We start from the raw sequence: 27,449 nt of genomic DNA, 5'->3' as shown, positions 1-27,449 counted from the left end.
GAACAGTTGTGAAGCACAAGCCATAAAAATGGGTTTTTATAAGCACATTTGGAATAGAAACACCTAGAATGTTGTTTTCTGTTGCTCGACACAATCGACAGATAAAGTGCAACAAGCTCTTTCTCGATTTCAAACAATCATTTAAAATGCATTTCATCCCGTCACGTGACATTAAAGCATTGCAAAACCACACACTTGGTCCTAAAAGAGATGCAAAATCATTCAAATCAAACTAATCAGAAAACGAAAGGCACGAGAAACTGCAAAACAAACCATTTTCACCTCTATAGCTCAAGCGTGTGTATTTGAAGACTAGATCTTGTGTAAGTATACAGTACAGTATCACGTTCTGCATGACGATGTGTATATGATATTAGAATCGAAGGAAGCCCACAATCTCAATGCATCGGCACTGATGATAAAATAACTAGACTAGTTCTTTCAGGTCAGGTCAGTGAAGGTGGAAAGGAAAGGAAAGATGATGTCTATTTTCCCTCTTGTGGTTAGTCAGTTTATGAGTTAAAATAAAAATAAATACATATATAAAACTGCACTGGTCTTTGCTGGGTTTGCCTTCATTATGAGAGTTAAGTAATGCCAGACACCTGCAATAATGTGCTTATTGAGCTCGTAAAGATGAAATATATTCACACTAGTGTCTCTTCATCATCAGTTATAGGTTAGTAGTGTCGGTCTCTGTAAAACAGACCTGTTATTGCAATATTACATCAGTGAACACGACTCAAAACACAGCGGACTCTCACGAAAACATTTCCAGGGAATGTTTCACCCCAAAATATAATAAAAGCCCATTTTGAGCCCATTTTCTTCTCTGTATCCATGATAATTCACATCATTGCATTATATCTTGATTTAAAAAAAATACTGAAGTATTTACCAACTGAATACTTCTTATTCTTATTATCCATGACAGTTCTCATCATAACTTGATTTTAAAAAAGGCAAACCAATCACTGAAATTATATTTTACAATTTAATACTTCAGTATGTCATTCTGTGACGCGTAAAAAAGAGATTTGTTGCATTATAGTAAAGATAACTGAGGAAATGTGTTTAATTATCATGCAAATACCACAATGTAAAAAAATTGCAATTTTAATACAATGGAAAAAAAATTAAATTAAACTGAAAACTCAGTGGTGATTAATTACCATGAAAATATAAAATATCATTACTGTAATGCAACAATGCAACAAATTCCATTTTGACAGAACTTACATATTTACATTGTGAAGTATTAAATTGCTAAATATTATTTCAGTAATTGTTGTCTTGTTTTTTTTTCCATTACATTATGCAATAATGATAATTATCATAATTAGAAAAAAAAATTATATATATATATATATATATATATATATATATATATATATATATATATATATATATATATATACACACCATATATATACATATATATACACACACACCCTGAAGTTCAGGTGAAAAACCTGATTATAACAAAAACAATACCACTGTGTTAATATATATAACAGGCTTCAAATAGGCTTCATTTTCTTTGCACAAAAAAAAAATTTCCTCATTTTGGGGTGAAATATGACCTGGGCATGTTCTTGACAGGTTTCATGAGGTTCCCTGGACTCTCATGAAGCAGATTTGATGTTCCTCCTCCAGACGTTCTGGTGTCACAGCACAATCATCCACAGATCTCCATTCAGACCCAGACCTCTCTTCCCTGACAGCATCTTCTTGTTTAAAAGCAAAGGGAATGTTAATCTCACACGGTGAGACGTACAGCATAAAGACTCAGAATGTGTCCGGGGACACCCGTGTGTCATTCTGCCATCATTCACTCCTCTCGCGCTCAGGCACAGTCACTTCCTGTGCGGTTTTGGCAATGCCAGCATTGTCCGTTCAAGGGCAGCAAATGCGACACACGCGTGGAAGTCCGGCGGGTTCGTGTGCGCTCTGCTCAGGTCTGTCAGTGCTGGCTGAGGGTCAGGGGCTCGGTGGTTTGTGTAAGATGCCCTGCAGGTCCTCTGGAAGAGTCAGGATGATGTTCTCGATATGGGCCTGCAGTCTGGGTAGAGTTCCTGGTTTGACAGGAAGCTGATCTTTCTCGGCCTGAGTCTGAGACAAGATGAAAAACCAACGTATATAGTGAAATACATTTATGCAATCGACGTACACACTGTAAAAATGATTTTCAAAGTTGTAAATAAAACAAAGATTATTGGAGTAAAGTTAAGAAAATACTATTTCAGTCTTTTTTGCTTAAAAATCTCACATTTAATTCAATTACTTGCCTTTCTTTATAACTGAAATGTAGTAAATTCTGAGTGAAACGGTTTCCGACGTTGTAAGTTGTAAACAAAGATTACTGACGCACGTTTTACAAAATAAAATTAAAAGAAAAAGTCTTCCTACCTCAAATTTTCAGGTTTAATTCAATGCCTTTTCTTAGTAATTTAATTTTGACATTTACTATCAATCTAAGCAAAACTGTTTCCAACACTGTAAAAAACTATTTCTAAACTGTAAACAGATTTTTGGTGTACATTTTACAAGAAAATACTATTTTCAGTTTTTCTACTTCAAAATGTTCAGTGTTACTTGCCATTTCTTTGTAATTAATTGTGAAATTCACTAGCGATTAGAGAGAAACTGTTTCCTACACTGTACATGTTATAGACTACTAAAGCATGTTTTACCAAAAATATAACTTTAAAAATCATGTTTCATTCAGTTACTTGCAGTTTCTTTGTGAAATTTACATGCAATTCCTAAGTGAAATAGTACAATAAAAATTAAAAAATAAAACCAAAAAAATTCAACAAAGACTATTTAAGTGTTTTAAAGGTCTTTCTACTACACAATTTCACATTTAATTCAATGCTATTTGCTGTTTCTTTTTAATTTTTGGAGCAGTTTCTGAGTGAAAATCATCTATACACCATTGTTTTCCAGTGCATGTGATAATAGCTATTTTTCCAACCAAAGCTGTGAATTAAACTGAAATATCGAATAAAATATTTCCTTTCCATGTTTTCATCTTCACTTCCTGTGAAACTGGGGTAAAATATCAGTTATTAAATAACAAGTTGAAACAAACAGACATGCATGCAAGACTTTTTTCCTACATATTAAATTTCATGAGACGCAAAAAGAAATGCTGTATCTATATCGTGCATTTGTATTCATGATTGTTAATTGTGTGAGACGATGCAGGGATGTAATTAAACCAGATCACATTTTGTCTCAGGCATTTCAAAACAATAGATGAGCTTGTTTCTTCATCAGATTTGAAGCCATTTAACAATATTATCAGCTCTCATTCTGACGGCACCCATTCACTGCAGAGCATTCATTGCTGAGACACTGCTGCAATGCTACATTTCTCCAAACCTGATGAAGAAACAAACTTATCTACATCTCGGATGTCCTGAGGGTGAGCACATACTCAGCAGATTTTCATTTTGGGGTGAACCGTTTTTTTAAATCACACATATTGAGTGCAGTACTCACCAGTTTCTCCTTGAGTTTGAGCACCAGGTCGACCGTCTCCACCTCCGTGTGTTTCTGTATCCGCAGCTGCAGGTCTTCCTCACACAGCGCCTCCAGATGAAGAGCTTCCAGCTTCTGCATCATCTCCTTCCTGCGGTTCCTGAACCAGCCGTCGAAGTTCGGAGACCTCAGGAACTGCCTGCGTGAGTCGAGTTTGGAAACATTACAATCTCTTCTGCTCACCAAGGCTGCATTTATGTGCTCAAAAATACAGAAAAAAGACCAATATTGTGAAATATTATTACAATTTGAAATAGCGGTTATCTATTTTAATATATTGTAAAATGTAATTTATTCCTGTGATGCAGCGCTGAATTTTCAGCATCATTACTCTACCCTTCAGTATCCCATCATCCTTCAGAAATCATTCTAATATGATGATTTGCTGCTTAAGGAACACTTTTGATTATTATCAATGCTGAAAACAGACAAATATTTAGGCAAAAACAATGATATTCTACTATATATAAGAATTATTATACAAATCTGCACCTGTAGAGGCCGATCCAGTCTCCTTTGAGTCGTGAGGTGAGCTGAGGTCCGGCCTTCTCCAGTGTTTTCATAAACTCCTCCTGGTTGAACGGCCGCAGCTGCGGAGGACTCTGGGTAATGAGACAAGACATTGTGAGCATTCATTAAAGTTGTAAAATCTATTCATTTCAAAGCAACATATCTGGAAACAAGAAATCGGTCTTACTTTCCAGGGAGAGATGCTCTTCTGTAAAGGCATCAGACTGGCCACATAACGCTCCTGCAATAATTATAACATTATATTTTATCCTGAATCTACTGTCTGGAATTTAAAGCATGAGACTTCATTACTCATTACAGCATGCATTTATCATGTCTTCAGGGCATTCAGAATAACAGTGTTACTTTACTTCATTCATTTTAATAATTTTGTTATGTGCTTTTGTCATTTTTATGCTGTTTTAAATCTTTCTATCTAGCTTTATTTCTATTTCAGGTTTATTTTTTAGTCATTTTAGTACTTATTTCATATACAGTACAGACCAAAAGTTTGGAAACATTACTATTTTTAATGTTTTTGAAAGAAGTTTCTTCTGCTCATCAAGGCTGCATTTATTTGATCAAAAATGCAGAAAAAACAGTAATATTGTGAAATATTATTACAATTTAAAATAATTGTTTTTAAATTATTATACTTTAGATTATAATTTATTTCTGTGATGCAAAGCTGAATTTTTAGGATCATTATCACATTAACAAATAAAAATAATACTAATATTAATAATCAAAATCAAAAGTTGGAAACAGTTCTGCTGCTTAATATTTTTTCAGAACATGTGATACTTTTTTAGGATACTTTGAATAAAAAGTAAAAAAAAAAAAAGAAAAAAAAAAAAAAAGAAGCTATGTTTTTAAAATATAAATATTTTGTAATAACAATATACACTACTGGTCAGTAATTTGGGGTCAGTATTTTTTTTCTTTCTTTTTTTTTTTTAAATAAAATCAATATTTTATTCAGCAAGGATGTGTTAAATTGATAAAAAGTGATAGTAAAGAAAATATAATATTAGAATATATATTATTAGAATTTTTTTTTTTTTTTTTAATAAATGCAGTTCTTTTTAACCTTTTATTCATCAAATATATTAGACAGCAGAAATGTTTCCAACACTCATAATACATATAATCAGAATATTAGAATGATTTTCTAAATGATCATGTGATAGACTGGATGTTACATGTGACACTGAAGGCTGGAGTAATGATGCTGAAAATTCAGCTTTGCATCACAGGAATAAATTATTTTTTTAAAGTATATTCAAATAGAAAACTATTATTTTAAGTTGTAATAATATTTCGCAATATTACTGTTTTTTCTGTATTTTTGATCAAATAAATGCAGGCTTGATGAGCAGAAGAGACTTCTTTCAAAAACATTAAAAATAGTAATGTTTCCAAACTTTTGACCTGTACTGTAGTTGCGAAGGCAACTTTACTAAATTTTGTTAACGTTTAAAATCAAAAACGTATGCAATATTTATGTTTTATTTTATTTCAGCTTTATTTCAATTAACAAGTGATTTTTAACAGTTTTAGTTAACATTATCACTGTCGTGTGACTGATTTTGCATGCAAAGAAACGTTCCTACCAGTGGTATGATGAAACTCTGCGTGAGTTCCAGGAAATATCGACGCAGAATTGCATTCTGGGCCGCTGAAGGGCGCTTCTGCTGGACTCCCTGATGTTAACCGCAGAAACACTGAATTAATAGATGCGCTTGAATGTTTTAGCAGTGATATAGTACACTAGAGAGACTCACCTTCTGCAGCTGCTTGATAATGTCCTCGTCTTTGTTCAGGAAGGGTTTATATGCAGTGTAGACACCTGAGAACAGACGTGACACCAATAAACACTCACATACTCTGACAAATGCTCACTCTTGTTTCTTTATTTGCTTTTACAGTTCGGAGTTTATCGGTAAGAGACTAGATTTGTATGAACACAAAACAGAATAAATGAGAAACTCTCGGGAGTTCATTTGAAGTCTCACCAGGTTTCGAGTCCAAAGTCTTCAGATTTTTTAGTTTCTTCACTTTCATTTGTTTGGCCATCTCACCTTTAAAAAAAAAAATGATGATTTTATAATAAAGAACAAAGCATGTTCAATGACCAGCAACCATCTTTAATGATAACTTAACATATTTACATGTAATTTTGACAGTTATAATATTCCTCAGATACATCACAGTCTTATTCTACACACAGTTAGATGATAGTTAAAGGTCAGAACCTGCTTGCTTCATGTCTCCAATGCGGATGATGTGAGGCCAGTGCTGGAGAGTTTTGGCAAAAAATGGGTTTGTAACTCCCAGGATGACTGAAGGCCTGCAGAAAAACACAGCGTATTTCAATCTGAACGCAGAACAGCATCTCATCTGTCATACGATCATTAATCGTGACACTGATTGAATTACACCCTGTGTTTGTAGGTCAAAGGAACGAGAAATTAATATTACACACACACGGGAAATACACACTACTACACACTTTAACATACATGCTACTGTATTTATAATTTCATTATACTAAAATAAAATACATTTATAACAATAAAATATTATAGTAAAATGAAATTAATATTAAAATATTTAATACAGTATATTAAATACATTAATAAACTAAATAATTGTAATTATGAATATATTTAATGAAAACAATTAGATTTTAGGAGCAATTAAATTACAGGAGCATGCATAGTACCTCAATTACTTCACTGTTTTTTTATTTTCATTTGCTTTTTGAAAAAACACATTTAAATTATATTATTATAATATATTTCATACTGTATATTAAATATAATAATATATACAAATTATAGCAAAATAAATACATTTAATGAAAACAATGAACTTATACAGTTGCTAGAAACATTCATATATTGTAGGTTAAACTTAAACAGCAACTCAAAATGCTCAAAATTATTTATTTATTTAGCTTTTTTTTGGAAAAAATCATTTCACAATAAATTACATTTATTATAATAAAATATGTCAATATTTAATACAGTCTATTATCTGTCTTTATAAATAAATTATAGTTAAATGTATGAAATGTATGAATAAATGTGATGAAAACAATTACATTATACAAATGTTATTATATAGAGTGCTTTATATAAAAATAAGGACAGGGACGGTCCTTCTTCACTGGTTTTTATTTATTTTCTTTTTGAAAAAATAATTTATATATCTAAAATGGACTCAAATTATATTAATATAATTATGTTTATTATTAATAGAATATCAAATAAATATTTCATCATTGAATACAATATATTAACAAATAAATTGTAATTATTTACAATTTTAATTTAATCAAAACACAATTTATATAATATATATAACAATTTATATATAATATATATTAATAATTAGAAAAACCTCACATCCAATTTCTTTTTTCACACATGTGATGTTTTACCCGTGGTTTACTTACGGAGCTTGCGTTCGAGTGGTGTATTCCTTGAACTCACTGTCATGAATGGTGAAGTACGGCCGGAAATCACTGCAGTAGCGCAGAGGAGAGATACAGCTGCACAGAGACAGAGACAGAGAGGGTTGGATTTTTAGAAAGTGATCTAGAAGTCATCATCTGCTCTTTTATTGGTCAAGAATATTCTGCTCACGGTAAACACTACTGAGTTTGTGTGCTGCGTAACAGTGTCCCTGGAGTCTCTATATCACACACATCACGTGACTTCAGACTTATCTAGCTGCCCTTCTTCAAGGTCGACCACAGCATGTGACTCTAGAAACATTCAGCTTCCAGAAACTCAGCGATCTGTCTGCTGTTCAGTACTGCATTACACCCCTTGTGCTTGGACGCTCACTGAATTTGGACTTTTTAGCACAAGTTCTGAGGGAAGAATCTGCAGAAATCTTTGGAATGGATTTAAATAACAGAATTGCATTAAAATGCAATATACTTCTATTATCAGCAGACAGCATTATCCAATTATTCTAATTTAATAAACACAAAGGAAGAGCTGATGAATGACGGTTGTTTGAATTCTGTGCACGTCTAGAGTTCACTCGCCAATTTGCATTTCTAAAAACATTTCATGTGCAATCAGAGAGAAACATGATGTTGATGATATAAAAGAAACAAGTTTCATCCTGCATTATTTTTAATGCAGAGTAAAGTCGTCAACAACTCTAGGCAAACATTTAGTGTCATATCAAATACTGGACAGCTGCAGGCATACAGAGCTGTGATCACTTCAAGATTCAGCTCTAAAATATGGATGGATGGATTGTAAAACAACACATCAATTGAATTGTATACCATATAAAAACATTTTTTTTTACTTTTTTTTTTTTACTTTTTTTTTAATTTTAGTGCATCAATTTTAAATTAAATTAAAACGAATTCAACAAATTTTTTTATTCCAAGTAAAGAAAATATTTTTTATGTTAGTTACATAGAATAATCCTACTTATTCCACTAATTATCAATAGTGATTATTTATTCAAAATCAAAGCGCTGTTTTACAAACGCCAGCTAGAAGAGGCCACACGGTACAGAGGTTTAACAGTTAAGAGTTCTAAAAAGAGTTAAAATCACTATAACACCACCTCTCATGGCTGGCAGGGCTAAATACTTTATTATTATTATTTGCTGTACCTGACCAGTGCCAACACAGTGTCTGAAGATTCTGCCGGTGAAGGAGCCATTACCACCAACGCTTCACCGAGCAACACGAGCTCCCATAACATCTGAATATGAAAAAACACTGGATGGAAACACCTGCAACAGAAAGTTGAAAACATTATGGAAAATGGAAATGAACAGGTTTTGTTTTTCACAAGACCATAATATAATCGTTGTAAACGATTTATGACCAATACACTAAAGTTCAAAAGTTTGAGATTGAAATGCATGCTTTTATGCATTAAATCGATCAAACATAACAGTAAAAACATTTAAAATGTTACACAATATTTCTTTATTATATCAAATAAATGTTGCTCTTTCGAACTTTCTATTCATCAAAGAATCCTAATAAACTAAAGGTATCATGATGTCCACAAAATATGAAGCAGCACAACTGTTTTCAACTTTGATTATAATCAGAAATGTTTCTTTAGCAAATCTGCATATTAGAATGATTTCAGAAGGATCATGTGTCACTGAAGACTGGAGTAATGATGCTGAAAATTCAGATTTGATCACAGAAATAAATTACATTTTAAAACATATTCTCATAGAAAACACTTCTATTAAATTGTAAAACTTTTTCTAAAATATTACTGTTTTTACTGTATTTTTGATTAAATAAATGCAGCCTTGGTGAGTAGAAGAGACTTCTAGTGTGTGTGAACAACTTGCACTTCTCTCAGCCACCAACAGGGGGCCCCAGAGGACAAGCAATAAACAAATGCAGCCCAAATGTGACTTATAGTACAATATGTACACACTAGCACACAATAAACGTGCTTTACCTGAAGAGATCCACTTCATGGACGGTGGGCAGAATGATGGACACCAGACTGTCGCTCTGTGAATGAAAGATTAGACTCATTACATGAGAGCAAACTGATGTGACCCCAGTGAACAGAACACATCAGCAGCATGCGATTCATACCGGCGCGGACTGGACGAGCTGAGACGTTCCAGGCTTGTCGTAACACGTGGGGATGCGCAGCTGAAAAGAGCAGACAGAAGTGCTATTGATATTCACACACTGAGCTGATATCTTACAAAGAAAGAAACTAGCAGTTACCTTCATGACCACACCCATGATGGGGAGCGTGAGGATCTTCCCCGGACACGGCGTGGGCCAGCGGTCAATGTCATTACACGCTCAACACAAAAACAAAACACATTCATCATTTACATTTAGTCATTTAGCAGACGCTTTTTTCCAAAGTGACATCATCAATCCAATATCATCGATACATAGATTTCAGCAAAAAACAAGATTAGGCAACATTATATATAGAACATACAATTTTATAATGGAGGAATCTTGCTATGCAGTTACTAAGATATTCTGAGTTCTTTGTTACATGTTGCAACACAGTTGCTAAGGTGTTACACAGTTGCTAGGTTATTATGCAGTAGCTGTGTGGTGTTCTAAGTTGTTGTTACATGTTGCTACGCAGTTGCTAAGTTATTATGCAGTTGCTAAAGTGTACTGAGTTGTTGTTGCATGTTGCTACGCAGCTGGCAGGGTGTTACACAGTTGCTAAGGAGTTGTGAGTCATTGTTGCATGTTGCTACGCAGTTGCTAAGTTATTATGCAGTTGCTAAGTTATTATGCAGTTGCTATGGTATTCTGAATAGTTGTTACATGTTGCTATGCAGTTGCTAAGGTGTTACGCAGTTGCTAAGTTATGTAGTTGCTAAGGTGTTCTGAGTTGTTGTTACATGTTGCTATACAGTTGGCAAGGTGTTACACAGTTGCTAAGGAGCTGTGAGACATTGTTGTACATTGCTATGCAGTTGCTAAGGTGTCCTGAGTTATTGTTGCTCATTGCTATGCAGTTGCTTAAGTGTTCTGAGTTATTGTTACATGTTGCTATGCAGTTGCTAAGGTCTTACGCAGTTGCTAAGTTATGTAGTTGCTAAGGTGTCCTGCGCTGTTGTTACATGTTGCTATGCAGTTGGCAAGGTGTTACACAGTTGCTAAGGAGCTTTGAGACATTGTTGCATGTTGCTACGCAGTTGCTAAGGTGTTCTGAGTTATTGTTGCACATTGCTATGCAGTTGCTAAGGTGTTCTGAATTGTTGTTACATGTTGCTACGCAATTGCTAAAGTGTTACGCAGTTGCTAAGTTGTATAGTTGCTAAGGTATTCTGAGTTGTTGTTACATGTTGATATACAGTTGGCAAGGTGTTACACACTTGCTAAGGAGCTGAGACATTGTTGCATGTTGCTACGCAGTGCTAGGGTGTTCTGAGTCATTGTTGCACATTTCTATGCAGTTGCTAAGGTGTTCTGAATAGTTGTTACATGTTGCTACACAGTTGCTAAGGTGTTACGCAGTTGCTACTTTATTATGCAGTTGCTAAAGTGTTCTGAGTTATTGTTACATGTTGCTACGCAGTTGCTAAGTTATGTAGTTGCTAAGGTGTTCTGAGTTGTTGTTACATGTTGCTATACAGTTGGCAAGATGTTACACAATTGCTAAGGTGCTGTGAGACATTGTTGCACATTGCTATGCAGTTGCTAAAGTGTTCTGAGTTGTTTCATGTTGCTATGCAGTTGCTAAGCTGTTCCGATTTGTTGTTGCATGTTGCTGTGGATACTAAGGTGTTCTGAGTTGTTGTTGCACGTTGCTATGCAGTTGCTAAGGTGTTCTGAGTTGTTTGTTGCCATGTGGTTGCTAAGGTGTTCCGATTTGTTGGTGCAAGTTGATGTGGTTACTAAGGTGTTCTGAGTTGTTGCATGTTGCTATGCAGTTGCTAAAGTTTTCTGAGTTGTTTGTTGCTATGTGGTTGCTAAGGTGTTCTGAGTTTGTTGCTATATGGTTGCTAAGATGTTCTGAGTTGTTGTTTGTTTCTATGTGGTTGCTAAGGTATTCCACATTGCTGTTTGTTGCTATGCATTTACGAAAATATTCTGAGGTTGTTGTTGCATGTTTCTATGCAGTTACTAAGGGGTGCTGAGTCATTGCATGCTTTATGCAGTTGCCAAGGTGTTTTTCTGTGTGTTGCTATGCAGTTGCTAGGTGCGTGATATTCTGGGGCTAAGCTATGGCGGGGAGGTGAGTGTTGGTATGTGGTTGCCTGAGTTTTCCAATTAGAAAAAGAAACTGAATGATCCTAACCTTAAATGTGAGCCACAGTAGTAATGAAGCCTGCTTTAGCAAACACTTCAAATTGTTACCACTATAACTGTTGGTTTTACAGTCTGTAGTCCATGTTTTCAGGACTCACCGGCCTCTAAACACGGCTCCTGTTTCTCAAAGTATTCTGGGGCGATGAGCTTCAGCAAAGAGTGGAAAAAGGTCACGTAGGGCAGCTTGCTGATGAGGACCAGAGACTGGAGGAGAGAAACACACACATGCATACACGATGAGAGAAATGTCATGAAGCTCAGAAATCCTCTCGAGATCCAGGCCATAACAGACAGGTTCTTAAAGGAATAATTCGGCTATGACCTTTATCTTCCACAGCACAGAAAACAGATACTACGCAGTACATTCACACTGGCATACATTCAAATATGGTGCATTAAGTACCTTTATGACACAATAATGGTGATTTTTGTAATTTCAGGGGCTTGGCAGCCCCCAAAATGTTGGCCTATGTATTTTTACTGAGATACATCAGGTTTTATGGCTCATATAGTATGATATAAGTGAGAATATATATTAGAAAACAATAAAGCAAAAATATGCAATCCAGTGCAGATGCTGATATTTATGATGAAATTCTGATGCTTGTAATGTAAATCAGTATAACAATATAACAGACTACTTACATAAAATGATATAAATATCAGTTGTCCGCTATATGTCCTAATAATACTGCATGTCTTGATGATATTTAAATGCTTAGTTTTATGATCAAAACATAATGCAATGCAATACAATGAATAAAAATTGTATTGCATTGCATTATAAATACATGTTGATCAGTAGAATTTTGTGCATCAAATATACGTATAGGCTTTATAGGGTTAATGACCAAATTTACATTTTTTCATGTTTGCTCAAATGCATCTGAAACCAGTAGGGAGTGGTAAGGATCTAGAGTAAGCAACATGGTTCTGTTAGTAAAGAAAACAAACCGGGTTGTGTCCGTTCATGTCACAAACCACAAGGTTTTATTGAAGCGCTGTGAATCCCCTCAAGAATTGCATAAGAAGCTGCAGGGCAGCAAAAGCCCCAGAAAGCTCCGGTGTCAAAGCGTTTAGGTGTCGAAACACTCGCCGTCTTCAAAAATAACGAGAATTAAAGGCTCTTGAAAAGCTCCAGATCTCCGCCTCTATTTTTAGGGTGTGAACAACGTTCGCTGGTGATAGATCAGACTCACACTTCGGTTGGGGTGATGCAGTGTTGGGGCTTGTTCAGTGCTGTGCTTGATCTTAGCTGGGGGCGATTTTCACTTTTAATGTAAGGACATGGGAACCAAAACAAAGCCAAAAACCATTTAAAGCTCCTTGCTGTCTAAAAACACCACTCAACTTTGCTCAAATCACTACAACACACCACTCGAACAATCAGAGTAGAGGACAGGAACATAATGGGGAAATACACACACACACACACACACATTTAAAAACAAGAGTGAATCCCCTAAATTATCATTTCGTGCGTTTATGGAACAGAAATTGCCCGAAATTGCGCAATTCACAATTTTTGACCAAATTAATATTAAAGTGACTAGTTATGTTCAGCAATTTTAACCACACCACCGTTGACTGTTGTGTTTATGTTTTTGGGAAAGCTGCTTTGAAGGGCATGCTTTTGAAGTGTTGCCATGTTCATTTATTATAAGCGCCTCTGAAAGTGAAAGTGAAAAGTGAAAGTGACAAGTGAAAGTGACGTGACATTCAGCCAAGTATGGTGACCCATACTCAGAATTCGTGCTCTGCATTTAACCCATCCGAAGTGCACACACACAGAGCAGTGAACACACACACACACTGTGAACACACACCCGGAGCAGTGGGCAGCCATTTTATGCTGCGGCGCCCGGGGAGCAGTTGGGGGTTCGATGCCTTGCTCAAGGGCACCTAAGTCATGGTATGAAGGTGGAGAGAGAACTGTACATGCACTCCCCCCACCCACAATTCCTGCCGGCCCGAGACTCGAACTCACAACCCTTCGATTGGGAGTCCGACTCTCTAACCATTAGGCCACGACTTCCCACGGCTTATTGATTGAGCTCGGCTTATAAAGCAATCCAGTTCATCGAGTTAATAAAGTACGCAGGAGCAGGTCACAATGATTTGTTATTATTTTCAATATTTGGCTTTGTTTAGTTGTTTATTATGGGCTTGTTTGGGTATTTTCGCAGTATTTTCTAGCAAGATCTGGCAACGCTGAATCAAGATGTACCTCGTTCCCTCTGATCTCTTGCATCACGCCTACAGAAGAGAGACACGACTCTGATATGTATTTAAATACTGTGTGTCATAAAGGGATAGTTCACCCAAAAATGAATATTTGCTGTTAGTTTACTTACCCTCAGTCCATCCAAGATACAGTATAAAAGATTTTCAGCTGAAACTGTGGTCATTTTGGATTCATAAAATGCAAGTCAATGGGCTACCGTCACTTGAGAGTCAAAAAAAAGCTTATACAGGTAAGACAAAATTAATACCCACAATATATTAAGGTCTTATGAAGTGAAACGATCAGTCTGTGCAAGAAAATGAACATTAGTTACAACATTATTCCCTGTAATCTAGAGCCTCAGGCAAACTGGGAAACACAATTCTTCTCCACAAACTAGTTCTTTCAGACAGTTTGTTTCAATGAACTGATCCAAGTAACGACTCAACAGTTTGTTTATGTAATCAGGCAATGATGTAAGTAAGGACCACGGTTTCAGCTAAAAACATTTTTTCTATAAGACGGAAGTCAATGGGAACCAACAACTGTTTGCTCTCCCACACTCTTCAAAATATCTTCTTTTGTGTTCAGCAGAAGAAAGAAATTCACACAACTTGAAGTTGCGTAAATAACGTCAGAATTTTCATTTTTGGGTGAACTTCCCTTTAAGCAACCGAATTTGGCTGCAGTATGCATGTAGCTGACGTTGTATAAGTTATAATAGGCACTAAAGGGCCAGGAATTAGCCCTTGGGTGGATAAGACTTCACTGGAATCGTTTGTCGCACCGCCAGAAGCGACCTGCATGTTATAACAAATACCAGATGTCACTTAAATTCATCACCTCTCCGATCAACAGTCTCATGTTGTTTGGAGAGGTGATGAATTTAAAGGTTCATGTGAGGAATAAATCATCATGGTCGTACCTTCTGAAAGTAGCCTCTCTTGAGCGACTTGTCTCGCACCTGTCTGAAGTACACATACCCGTAGTAATAGCCCTGATCTCTCTGTGGAAAGAAGAAAACAAGCACATTTCATATTAGTAATAATAATGAGACATAAGTATAAGTATCTCAGTTTAGGGCAGTCTTTACTTTATTAACAGGCTGAGTTATGACTTATGAGTTGACGTCCTCAGCACTGACCTTGAGACAGACCGGCGCGTCCCGGTCGAAGTGGTCGAGGAAACATCCGAGTGACGACTTCCTGCCTGCGGCCTGCCGGAAACGGAAGCAGAACTGTGTGTCACCGAGACAACCTGTGAGCAGAGACACAAACGGTCACGTTTATCTGCAAAACTATGCAGCTTGAATCAAGGCCATTTTAGTGAAACCATGTTTTCATCTGATGTGCTTGTTTTTTCCAAAACAAATCCGACTTCAGCCACAATATTCAGGCTGCTGCAGAATCAGTCCATTCTGCATCATCTCTCAGAAATAAAGGCCACGGTATCAAACTGATGTGCTTTTGCATTTCAAAATAGCCAAGAGGCTTTAGTTTACATCACAGTAATATCAACAAAACCACACTTGAAATCAATGAAGGCACTTTAAATTTAGTTGTGAGAGAATTAATAGTAGCAATGACATTAATTTTCCTTTTCTGTTACCATGTATATTTCCAAAATTCCAGAAAATATATTACATTTAAAATGTGTATGCCAACTTAACATTTGTATTTCCATTTTTGTTTTTTTTTCCAGAACACAAAAACAACAAAAAAAAATTACTCAAAACCAACACATAAAAAAAAAAAAAAAAAAAAAAAGCAATGATACAACAATAGAAAAAGTCAATTTTGAAGTCATGGGGTCTTAAAACAATTATAATCACTACATGAACTCTCAGTGAATCACTATGAATAACACAAAGTTCTATAGACTTAAAAAAAATAATTCAATCAATCAAAACAAATATAAAATAATAAATAATATAGAATAGCATATCAAATATATTATTAATAATATAATATAATATAATATAATATAATATAATATAATATAACATTAAAGCTTCAGGTCTAAAAGAAATACAAAATAAAGTACAAAATAATAAAAAATAATACATAATAGTAACATGTATTATATTATTAATAATAAAATAAAATAATTTAAATTCTCAGTAAATCACAGAATAACACCAACCTTCAGATGTAAAAAAAAAAAAAAAAATACAAAAATAATAAACAACAATAAAATGCATTATATCATAATAAAACAAAGTATTAACTCAGTAAATCACTATAAAATAACACTAAGCTTCAGACCTCAAATCATAAATAAATAAAATAATGATATAATAAAACATTATATTAATAACTATTAAATAAAAAATCTGTATGTGGTGTAACATGGATATGACATTCACAAAAAATTAAACACAGATGGAAAATCCATAAGTTAAGTAACCATCTGGAGATTATTCCTGAATAAGCAACAGAAGCTCTGACTCCTACATCAATTCAGATGTCTTCAGGACGGACCGACTGTTCCGGTTCAGACTAGCACGGCCGTGTTTGTGTGTTTGTCTCTATTTCAGTGATGTGTGTGGGCCACAAGGAACAAGGAAGGAGGTTTGTGCCGGTGTGAAACCGGATTACTGGCTCTATCTATGGGCTGTGACTGATGGATTAGCTCACGCTCTCAGTTAACCCTTTCCTCAACACCACGGGAGTCTATCAAAAGCAGCATTTACACAACATTTACACAACATTTACAGGCTAATGCTGCTGAACATGCGTCCAGATACATGCTCGTTACATCCTGTATCTAGAAAACCATTAAATAATCCAACACAAGATGATCAGAACAATAATTAAATAATTATGCTTTTAACAATAACTAAGGCTACATGCAAGATGATAATTAAAGGGGCATTATCATGGACAACATTAAAGACAGATGAATAACTTTTTTTACATAGATACACATATTTCTATTTTTTTTTTTTTTTATATCAGGTCTACCAAAAGTAAACTGCAAAATGGCTTGTTCAAAAATATTCATGGTTGGGACGTCAACATTTACATTTACAAGATGATAATTAAAAAGGCCTTATCATAGAAAACACTAAAGGGTTATTATAGTTAACTAAAACAGAAACTAAAATTAAAACATAAAAAATAGTGACTTGAAATAAAATAAACATTAAATAAAATAAAGAAAAAGCTAGTTTTAGTTTAACCTTAAGTGCTAAAATAACTAAAATAAAAATTCATAAAAAAACTATATATATATATAAAAACTATATATATATAGTTTTATTTATATATATATATATATAACTATATATAACTATATATATATATATATATATATATATATAATATATATATATATATATATATATATATAACACTATATATATAACTATATATATATATAACACTATATATAAAACTATATATATACCTACTATATATATATATATATATCTATATATATATATATATATATATATATATATATATATATATATATAACTATCTATATATATAATATATATATATAATATATATATATAGATAGTTATATATATATATATATATATATATATATAATATATATATATATATATATATATATATATATATATGTATAAATACTAAAAAAAGACAAGAGCACACTAAAAAAGCTAAACTTAAAATTGAAGACATAAAATGAAAAATGAATGAAAACCAAAGACATAGAAATAAAAACTGATTCAAAATATTAATAAAACTATATTAGTATGTCAATGCTATGAAACAAATATTTTTTTACAGGGAGACATTTTTATACTTTTTTAAAATATCAGTTCTTCTTAAAAAAAAAAAAAAAAAAAAAACGGCATTTTTCTGTAAAGTACAAAAACTGTCAAGCTTGTGATGTCAGCATTTCAATGTTTATTCAAATACTGCTACTGACAATTTTATAACTGATTCATAACTGAAGCATTAATATTCCCACTACAAGCTCCAACAGATTGTACTTGCAGCTTTCTACACTGCAAAAATCATCTTTCATGAAGTTATTGATTTTTGTAGGACATTTTACAAGAAAACACCATTTCAAAATGTCAAGTTTAAGTGTCTTTTTTGTAATTATCTGTGAACTTTACCAGCAATTTCTGAGTGAGAGTTGTTTCAATACCATATTTTCTCAGTGTATAAACAAGCCGTGCACTTCACACATAAATTCCCACCCATCATTGTGAGCGAGACGTTCACAGATTTACTGAACACAACTGAAACAAATGCGCAGTTGGCTGCATTGCTGCTGAGAGAGAGAGAGAATGGCACGTAATATGTCACAACAGACGCACTTCTTCACATCACATGGGGTGGCAGGAACTCTGTTGCCACAGCAACCCGCATGCTTTTCCCGCCGTGAGTGGGTCGCCTCACCCACAGCATGCGAGAGAAGACACTAACGCACACCACAAATATCCATATGCACAGCCTGACCCGCAGACGCCGGCATCTGACTCCGGCCCTCCACGAGGAAACTGATGTCAGAGATGAGAGGCTTTTTCAAAACTGCACAATGGCGATAGCTCGGGCGAGTCACTGCAACAAGGAATCATGGGATATGAGACCCGGATGTCCTCTAGTAAAAGGCGAGTCAGGTTTGGTTAGCAGGTTATACCTGGATTTTACTGTCATACAGACCTTTTACAAAAAGATATCCTGTAAGCGCAGAATGTCTCATCTAAGTGTATTAAGCCCAAGAAATAAAATTAAAAATAAATTAAAATAAATATTAATCACTGCAATATTGTGACTTTACCAAGGTTAATGGATGCCATTAAGTACGTTACAGTTAAAATGGGTCTGTATGATTTTGGCTGCAGTTTAAAATATTATATAATATAATAAAAATACAATTTATATTTTTTTATTTAAAATAGCTGTTTTCCATTTTAATATATTTTTAAAATGTAATTTATTCCTGTGATCCAAAGTTGAATTTTTATCAGCATCATTACTCCAGTCTTCAGTGTCACATGATCCTTCAGAAATCATTCTAATATGATGATTTACTGCAAGAAACATTTATTATTATAATATTTCTTATTATCCATTTTCAACAGTTGTGCTCTTTCATTTTTTTTTTTTTTTTTTGTGGAAACCATGATACATTTATTTAAGAGTGAAATCTTTACTGTCACTTTTAATCATTTTGTTTATACACAAACACCACATCTTTTATATATACTTATTACGAATGTATTGTTTCATATAATTTTTGTGAAAAACAGTCAAAATAATGTTCCTTCAACATTCAGCCTTAGACATATATTTATGTAAAAATGTACAAAATACTTATTAAAATATATTAAAAAAATATTTTATTTCAATATAATATATTTAAACAATTAAAAACTTCCTGCTTACAAATGGGTAAAAACTTGATGGATAGTGGAAACTATTTGTAAAGGTAATTGATTAGCATTTTTAGGCTTCACTGTGATCCTTAAACAGAGTCTTTTAATGTAATTTAATGATTCTTGTTCGAAACATGATGGACTTTTTTTTTGTTACATAAACTATTGTTACACTGAACGATGTTTTCTCTGTAAATCATTGTAAAAAAGTATGACAGCCATTATTTTTGCACAGAAAAAAAGTATTTTAAATAGGACACATTCCAATTTATACATACATATATGTATATTTATGTATATGATAAGATTGCTTTACTAGTTTGTAAAATATGATACAAAAAGACATGCTACGTCCTGTAGGGTAGTATATTGTATTGTAGGAGAGCTGAAGTGAGTAGAATGATGGGATAGGATGTCTGCTCATACAGCAGGCTCTCCAGTTTCAGAAAGACAAGAACAGGATCAATATCACACCCGGAGATTCACGAGTGGATTCACTAGCGGCGAGTGAACTCTTTGCGTATTTACAACGTCATTAACAGGACTCTCCCGTAATCTTCAAATCCTGTTCCTCCTCGTTTGTGCCGCATCGCTATTAATAACCCAAGTTATTACAAACTAAAGTAACACGCAGAGCTGAATCTGTGAAGATCAGAGATGGCATTTTTATCACAGCTGATACTGTGGAAAACAACACCGACTGCTCTGTTTACAGTGCTGATGACCGTTAACATCAAATGCAGAACATTAAAACAAATTATAAAAACATCTACACTAAAAAAATAAAAGTAATAATACTTCCTCCTGTTGTCGTCTCACATCTAAATCCAGCCACATATTTGTTTACAATAGTTTTGGCTTGTAAACTGTGCTTGATCTGTGCAGAACTTTTTCACTGAAGGAAGCGTTATTTTGCATTATGAACTTTTATTTTAGACAGAAGCAACGGTTTTAAGTTAAAAACGCCTTAATGATGGATTCGTTTCTTGCAAACACACACCATTTTGCTTCACAAAACATTAATTGATACACTGGAGTGGTGAGGATTATTGTGATGTTTTTATCAGCTGTTTGGACTCTCATTCTGACGGCACCCATTCACTGCAGAGCATCCATTGCTGAGACACTGATGCAATGCTACATTTCTCTAAATATATTCCCAAGAAGAAACAAACTCACATGATACATTTACATCAGAACACACACTGTTACAAAGCAACTACAAGTGTGCAATGACCTACTCCATTAATATCTCTAATACAGAAGAGTCAGAGACCCCACGACCCACGCTGCGAGTGTCTTTCTGAATATGCATGTGGTGTTGCTGCTGGAGGGAGATGTCAAACTCTCATCCCACACACATTAACGTAAGACACACGGGTCATAGTACTCACTCAGATGAATTACAATGCTCTAAACCAAACCTTAACCGCAGGAAAATACACTACGACTGCACTGCTTAATCACTTTGAGCACTTATAATACCCACATACAATATAAAAAGTGATTACATTTTTATGTAAGCCTTCAAAAATACAGTACAGACCAAAAGTTTGGAAACATTACTATTTTTAATGTTTTTGAAAGAAGTTTCTTCTGCTCATCAAGCCTGCATTTATTTGATCAAAAATACAGAAAAAACAAACAGTAATATTGAGATATATTATTACAATTTAAAATAATTGTTTTTAAATTTATTATACTTTTAAATTAATCATTTATTTCTGTGATGCAAAGCTGAATTTTTAGGATCATTATCACATGATCCTTTAGAAATCATTCTAATATGATGATTCATTATCAAAGTTGGAAAACAGTTCTGCTGCTTAATATTTTTTCAGAAAATGTGATACTTTTTTAGGATACTTTGATGAATAAAAAGTAAAAAAAAAAAAAAAAAAAAAAAAAAAAAAGAAGCTATGTTTTTTAAAAAAAAAAATATTTTGTAATAACAATATACACTACTGGTCAGTAATTTGGGGTCAGTAATTTTTCTTTCTTTCTTTTTTTTAAATAAAATCAATACTTTTATTCAGCAAGGATGTGTTAAATTGATAAAAAGTGATAGTAAAGAAAATATATTATTAGAATATATATTATTGGAATTTTTTTATTTTGAAGAAATGCAGTTCTTTTTAACCTTTTATTCATCAAATGTATTAGACAGCAGAAACTGTTTTCCAACACTCATAATAAATCAGAATATTAGAATGATTTCTAAATGATCATGTGATAGACTGGATGTTACATGTGACACTGAAGGCTGGAGTAATGATGCTGAAAATTCCGCTTTGCTTCAAAGGAATAATTTTTTTTTTTAAGTATATTCAAATAGAAAAACTATTATTTTAAGTTGTAATAATATTTCACAATATTACTGTTTTTTCTGTATTTTTGATCAAATAAATGCAGGCTTGATGAGCAGAAGAAACTTCTTTCAAAAACATTAAAAATAGTAATGTTTCCAAACTTTTGGTCTGTACTGTACATTAATGATCACTATGAAAAGTGCTTCTGACATGCTCACTTATTAATAAACTTACACTCCATTAGCTTTCAGCTTACCGTGTGATCTAAACTTTTAGGAGTCAAACATGTTAAAAGTTTAGGCTATGTAGGTTTAAATCTACAGCTGACAAACATCTGTGCATCAACTGTTTATTATTTACAACAGATACAGGAAGAACCATAAAACCTTAAAAACAGTGAGGAAATGCAGTTTACCTGAATTGGAGTCTGGGAATGACAGATAGCATATACTTGTTTTCTGAAATGAGAAAAACAAAGAAACAGCTAAATATTTTAAAACTGACCATCTATATCCATGGTTGAAACTTACAGGATAATGTAAAACAACAGTTACCTCTTTTTCAGTGAGTTTGGAGTGGTGTGGGTAAATCACCTGCAGCAGAAAAAATGTGAAATATGAAAATATTTCTAATAATATACATTATTTATTATTTTTGATGACTCAACTACTTTTGTTAGCCACTGATGCTAGCAGTTTTTCCATTGACTTCCACACAGATAACGTTAGCCGCCTAGCAGGCCAGCTCACAGATGACAAGTAAGCAGACACTATGATTTATACAGTACTAATCTGACAGTCTGCTGTACCTCCACAGCTTGCCCGAGCTCCAGATCGAAGCCGACCACACAGATGCAGTGGAGCCAGGAGGAGAAGCGGTCCCATGGCAGCAGTAGCGGCTCCTCTACCGCCGGAGGCCCATCGACGGGCATCTCCTCCGCCGGAGAAACTCTCATATCTTCCGGCTCCTCGAGCTGCTCGTCCGGTGCTTCAGACCCCTGAGAGGCCATGGCGATACCCTCCGTCGGTCCAGGAGTGATCGGACTCGGTTTAATTTGTGAAAGCTGGAGGAACTTGAGCTGTGCAAACACGTCCAGGGTGAAAGGGGCGGAGCTTGCGTCAACAGCGTGCTAACGTCATGAGCGAGGTCAATATTTTTTCGGGAGCGCGCACGCAGCCACGGTGTGTCTTTTATTTATCTTTTAGTTTGATGAGTTCGAGCGGTAAAAATGTATGTATTTGATTTGATGTGTTATTACAAAAATACCATATACATGAAAAAGTATGCTCTCTGCAAACTACATTTACAACAAAAAAATTTAACAACACTTACAACAATCAATAAACAAACTAAAAAAAAAAAAAAAAAAAAAAAACAGAAACTATGTACCTTTTTAATAGCACCGATATTTTTGTTGCTTTATCTCTGTTGTCAATAATGTTGTAAATAATTCAAATTAATAGATTTAACTGACAAAAGGACTACTTTTTTGTTTATATATATATATATATATATATATATATATATATATATATATATATATATATATATATATATATATATTATATATATATACACACACACACACATATATATGTATATATATATATATATATATATATATATATATATATATATGTGTGTGTGTGTGTGTGTGTGTGTGTGTGGTATATATATATATATATATATATATATATATATATATATATATATATATTTATATATATATATATATATACTATAGCAACCCCCAAGGTTAATTGCTTAGTGTAATTTGGCCAATAAACATAAATTCTGATTATAGCTAATTATAGTACAGAATGAAAAAACCTTATAATCCTTTCTGAATTCCATCTTTGCATGATTATGTTTAATGTCATTTATTTAATGCGATAATATAATTTTTAGGTCAAATGTGGTTTGGTTTCATCTTAAGACTATTGTAGTTGTACGTTTCTGTGGCACACTTGTTAAAAATAATAAAAAGGTTAGGATCTGTTGTCTATTTTCAATCAAATGAACAGAGCAGAATGGAGTTCATAGTGGCCTGGCACTGTAACGTCATATATAGTCACAGGCATCACTGAACCGCACCATTGTTTGCATATAGATGTTCCAACAGTGATCACTTAATTACTTCTTATGGGACAAGACAAAGCAATTGGATTAGCCTGAGCAAGACATTAGAGTCAAATCAGCACACTCCATTTGGTATGACAGATGTTCAGTGTAATTTAGTCCACAGATTCCAAGTCCAAACAGAGGGACAGGGGGTGGAGTTAGCTTTACAACCCTCTCCTCATTTCTGAAACAAAAATACTTTCCAGGGATGGTTCTGAACTCCATAAATAACTTGTAATGTTAACTGGGAGCCTAGAAGTACCTTCCAAAGGCTTTGATTTTGCCAATACGCATATGTTTATGTGCTGTCTGTGTTTGCTAAGTGAGCTGTTTGGTCAATGAATAATAAGTAAACTCTTCCAGTTTGGCATCATTAGGTACTTACTGGATTTTTTAAATGGATAAATTGAGCCAGATAGTGAAGGAACTCCTTCAGTGCTGTTTTTAAAAGGCATTCCAGCAAGCACCTCATGAATATGGTCTAGAATTGACCTTATATTCATGAAGGCTGTGATCATTATGATTAGATCGTATATAATGAGACAGAAATTTAAGAATAAATAAAAACAAACAAACAAACATGGAAATAAATAAATTAATAAACCGTAAAGACACAACAAATTAATTTAAATGTAATATTTAAAAATTATTTTTATTAACACTTTATTTTAAGGTGTCCTTGTTACAACTTGCATGCAAGTATTATAATAACAATAAATTATTAATAATTACGTGCATGTTAACCTAAACCAAACCCTGATCCTAGCCCAAATCATATAGTAAGTACATGTAGTTAATTAATATTACTCAGTACTTATATGTATAATTACACTGTAACAAGGACACCTTAAAATAAAGTGTAACCTAATTTTTTAAATAAATATATTAATAAATAAGGTGAAAAGGTAATACAAAAATTAATGCAGGACTGAATTTAATTTGAAATTAATTGTGTTTGTTTTACGAAGTCATTTTTTCGATTATTTAAAGTGAAGTGAAAACGTAAAAGTTTATTTTTATAATAAATTTATTTGTATATTTATTTATTGACTGTATGATCTGTATGTTTGGGCCTCCATACCCATTTATATATCCATACCATCTATTTTCATTCCATATTAAAAACGTCACCCTTTTCAGTAGCCCCGCCCCCGTTTGTGCGTCACGGCGGAGTCCCCGCCCCTTTCTCAGCGGTGCGCGAGCCCCGCGGCGGTTTGTGGCCGGTGTGTGTGTGTATGTGTGTGTGTATCTCTTCAAGAGGGCGACTTACTTCCAATTATCCTCTCGCACAGAACTATTTTTCCTCCCGTTTTCAGTGTCCCCAGGAGCGGAGACCTCCACGGATTACCGCGGCACCGCGTCACGGACTTTATTCGTTTGCGAGTTTCTTTTCAGGGGAATTAATCGCGTCCCTCAGCGAGCTAAGCTAGGTATCGAGCTCCCGAGCTAATACTGGATTTGCGCATATTCTCCGCGCACGAAAGTTGCACAGACGAAAAAACAACTTCTTCCTCCCGGATAAATTCACCCAGAATCATTTCTAAAGTCTCTTTCAGCGCGGAGGGCTCGATAAGAAGAAGATAAAGGCCACCGTTACCTCAGCGAAGCTAACGCGCTAATATGAAGTTAGCCAGCTAACGTTCTGGTACGCGAGAAAGCACCGTCCGCGGGGGCGGTTTATAAAGCTTACATGAATTTCGACAGTTAAAAGCTTGCATATATCGGGTCGATTAGGTATTTGAGCTTTTGTTTTGATAGTAAAAGGCTGATCAGTCTTGGGGAGTGGTGGCTTGATGATCTGTCCTGCATACTTGCATACCAAACCCACTCACGTTGATAATCTTCATCAGGGTTTAACATTTACGTTAGTGCGTTTTGTATATAGAAGTCATTGCTAGTTGATTTAGAAACGCATGTCAAACGTTGGACAGTCTTATTTCTGGAGGGAGTAACGTTAACGTTAACATAGATTATCTGGTCCAACAGGTTACTAGTATATTAGCGTTACTGGCTTGTTTTTTTTTGGCCAGGCCTATGGTTGTGAAGGGGGATGAGGATGAATTGTGTAGGGAACGAGGTGTAACTGCTCAAGTTTTGGACTGTCATCTAAAAAAACAGATTTGTATGGAATCGTGCAGCTGGTTTGGCATCATGGGGGTCTCGCAAGGGGGCATGAAGTCGTCTACATAGTGTCTAACTTCAGTCATTTTGACGTTATGTAGTCGGGCAGCAGGAGAGCCTTGTCTAGAGTTTTTCGTATATTGCTATGTGCGTCGTTCTCCTGCTAATTCGTTAAAAAGATTGGCGAGTTGGAGCAAGAAAGTGGCCAGTCTGGATCAAGAAACCCTGTCTTTCGTCTCTGGTTGGAGTAGCACTCCCAAGCCATCCTCAATGCCTTCAGCGCTGGCCGTGTTCACCTGTCGCCCGAATTCACACCCGTTTCAGGAACGTCATGTCTACCTGGATGAGCCGGTCAAGATCGGGCGCTCCGTGGCCCGGTGTCGCCCTGCCCAGAATAACGCCACCTTCGACTGCAAAGTGTTGTCCAGGAATCACGCTCTGGTGTGGTTCGACCACAAGACTGGAAAGGTAAGTCAGGTGTTGTAGCTCTCTTGGCAGGCAGAACAGGTCAGTTTGGCTCTTAAGTCAGCTGCTTGTTTGACATGCAGATGAAAAATGCACCCCGAGCTTATTAGGATTTTCTGGCTTACATTCAGTGGTCCCCACCCAGAAGTATTCAGACACTAAAAGCCCCAGTTGGTAACACTTTACAATAAAGTCCCATTAATATTCACTATCAATGAGGAGTACATTTGTAACAGTGTTTATTCATCTTTGTCAATGTTCATAAAAATACAGCTGTTCATTCTTAGTCCATAAGTCTTTTTCGTAATATGTAAGGAAATGTTGAAATTAACTGAAAGTAGCAAATGTATTACCGCTGTTTTTCATTGTTGTTCTCTCAAGTTAACTAATGGTGAAACCTTATTGTAAAGTGTTTTAATTAATGCCTGAATGCCACTGCATTAGCAAAATATCATTATGCAAAGCCAATTTTTTTGATATTGGAACTAACGTCACTTTTCTCAGCCGTTTTTGCTTGTTGGCTCGAAATCATCTTTTTAAATTAGTATTTTTATGTGAAATGACAAACAGATAAACAAAGGACACCACAATCAGTAAGAAAGTTAAGATCGTAGTCCTTAAAAAAAAAAGTGTTGTTATTTATGAGTTAGGAGATTTTACAGTATGGGAAAACTCAGGAAGAAATACTTCAACATTTTGAAGTCATGTTTTTAAAATTTAAATGGGTAACTTACATTTTAAAAGAGAATGTATTTGATAGCTGGTGTTTTGGTTAATTTCAATGAATATATGTTGTCAATTTTTTACATGTGTTTAGCTGAGGCCCTCTGTGGAGTCCAGGGCCCTTGGTTGAGAACTACTGACATAAAGCATGCTTGTACTATATTTCACATAAATAAATGCAGTAAGATTAATGCATTAGGCCTGAGTGTGGCTTGAGTGTCCAGATATTTTGGGCCACTGTGTAGCGTCTATATATATAT

General features: G+C 34.4%; 2 protein-coding genes across 6 annotated transcripts in view; one reads left to right on the top strand and one right to left on the bottom strand.

Moving 5' to 3' along the window:
• Window positions 1-1,435: 1,435 nt before the first annotated feature.
• On the bottom strand, window positions 1,436-22,928 carry dennd6aa (DENN/MADD domain containing 6Aa). The gene is made up of 19 exons (XM_019075506.2): window positions 22,568-22,928; window positions 22,314-22,352; window positions 22,175-22,217; window positions 15,233-15,345; window positions 15,014-15,094; window positions 11,963-12,068; window positions 9,804-9,883; window positions 9,666-9,725; window positions 9,523-9,578; window positions 8,705-8,827; window positions 7,517-7,612; window positions 6,312-6,406; window positions 6,072-6,137; window positions 5,841-5,905; window positions 5,670-5,759; window positions 4,244-4,297; window positions 4,039-4,148; window positions 3,508-3,685; window positions 1,436-2,112 (listed from the first exon to the last, which is right to left on the bottom strand). Exons 1-19 carry the CDS (start codon window positions 22,766-22,768, stop codon window positions 1,981-1,983), a joined length of 1,788 nt encoding a protein of 595 aa, XP_018931051.1. The 5' UTR covers window positions 22,769-22,928; the 3' UTR covers window positions 1,436-1,980.
• Window positions 22,929-25,067: 2,139 nt separating this feature from the next.
• The window catches only part of LOC109063316 (sarcolemmal membrane-associated protein-like), a 68,977-nt gene continuing 66,595 nt past the window's right edge, over window positions 25,068-27,449 (top strand). For 4 of the 5 annotated variants that reach the window (XM_042734616.1, XM_042734614.1, XM_042734615.1 and 1 more), the window contains exon 1: window positions 25,069-26,469. In XM_042734616.1, the coding sequence (XP_042590550.1) occupies window positions 26,272-26,469 (198 nt within the window). In that variant the 5' untranslated portion in view covers window positions 25,069-26,271. Of the gene's footprint in view, window positions 26,470-27,449 lie in introns of all 5 variants that reach the window. The other variant, XM_042734612.1, reaches the window with a different exon arrangement.

The sequence above is a fragment of the Cyprinus carpio genome, chromosome B11 (genome assembly GCF_018340385.1).
Source record: "Cyprinus carpio isolate SPL01 chromosome B11, ASM1834038v1, whole genome shotgun sequence".
NCBI classification, from domain to species: domain Eukaryota; kingdom Metazoa; phylum Chordata; class Actinopteri; order Cypriniformes; family Cyprinidae; genus Cyprinus; species Cyprinus carpio.
This window is presented reverse-complemented; position numbering and strand designations above follow the sequence as displayed.

What these genes read in the sequence shown, in the direction of transcription:
- dennd6aa (XM_019075506.2), bottom strand. Translation starts at nt 22,768, where the DNA reads ATGGCCTCTCAGGGGTCTGAAGCACCGGACGAGCAGCTCGAGGAGCCG. An exon ending in CCAAACTCACTGAAAAAGAG is followed by an intron (nt 22,218 to 22,313) that starts GTAACTGTTGTT and finishes TTCTCATTTCAG; the next exon opens with AAAACAAGTATATGCTATCT. An exon ending in GGAGCCGTGTTTAGAGGCCG is followed by an intron (nt 9,884 to 11,962) that starts GTGAGTCCTGAA and finishes TTTTGTGTTGAG; the next exon opens with CGTGTAATGACATTGACCGC.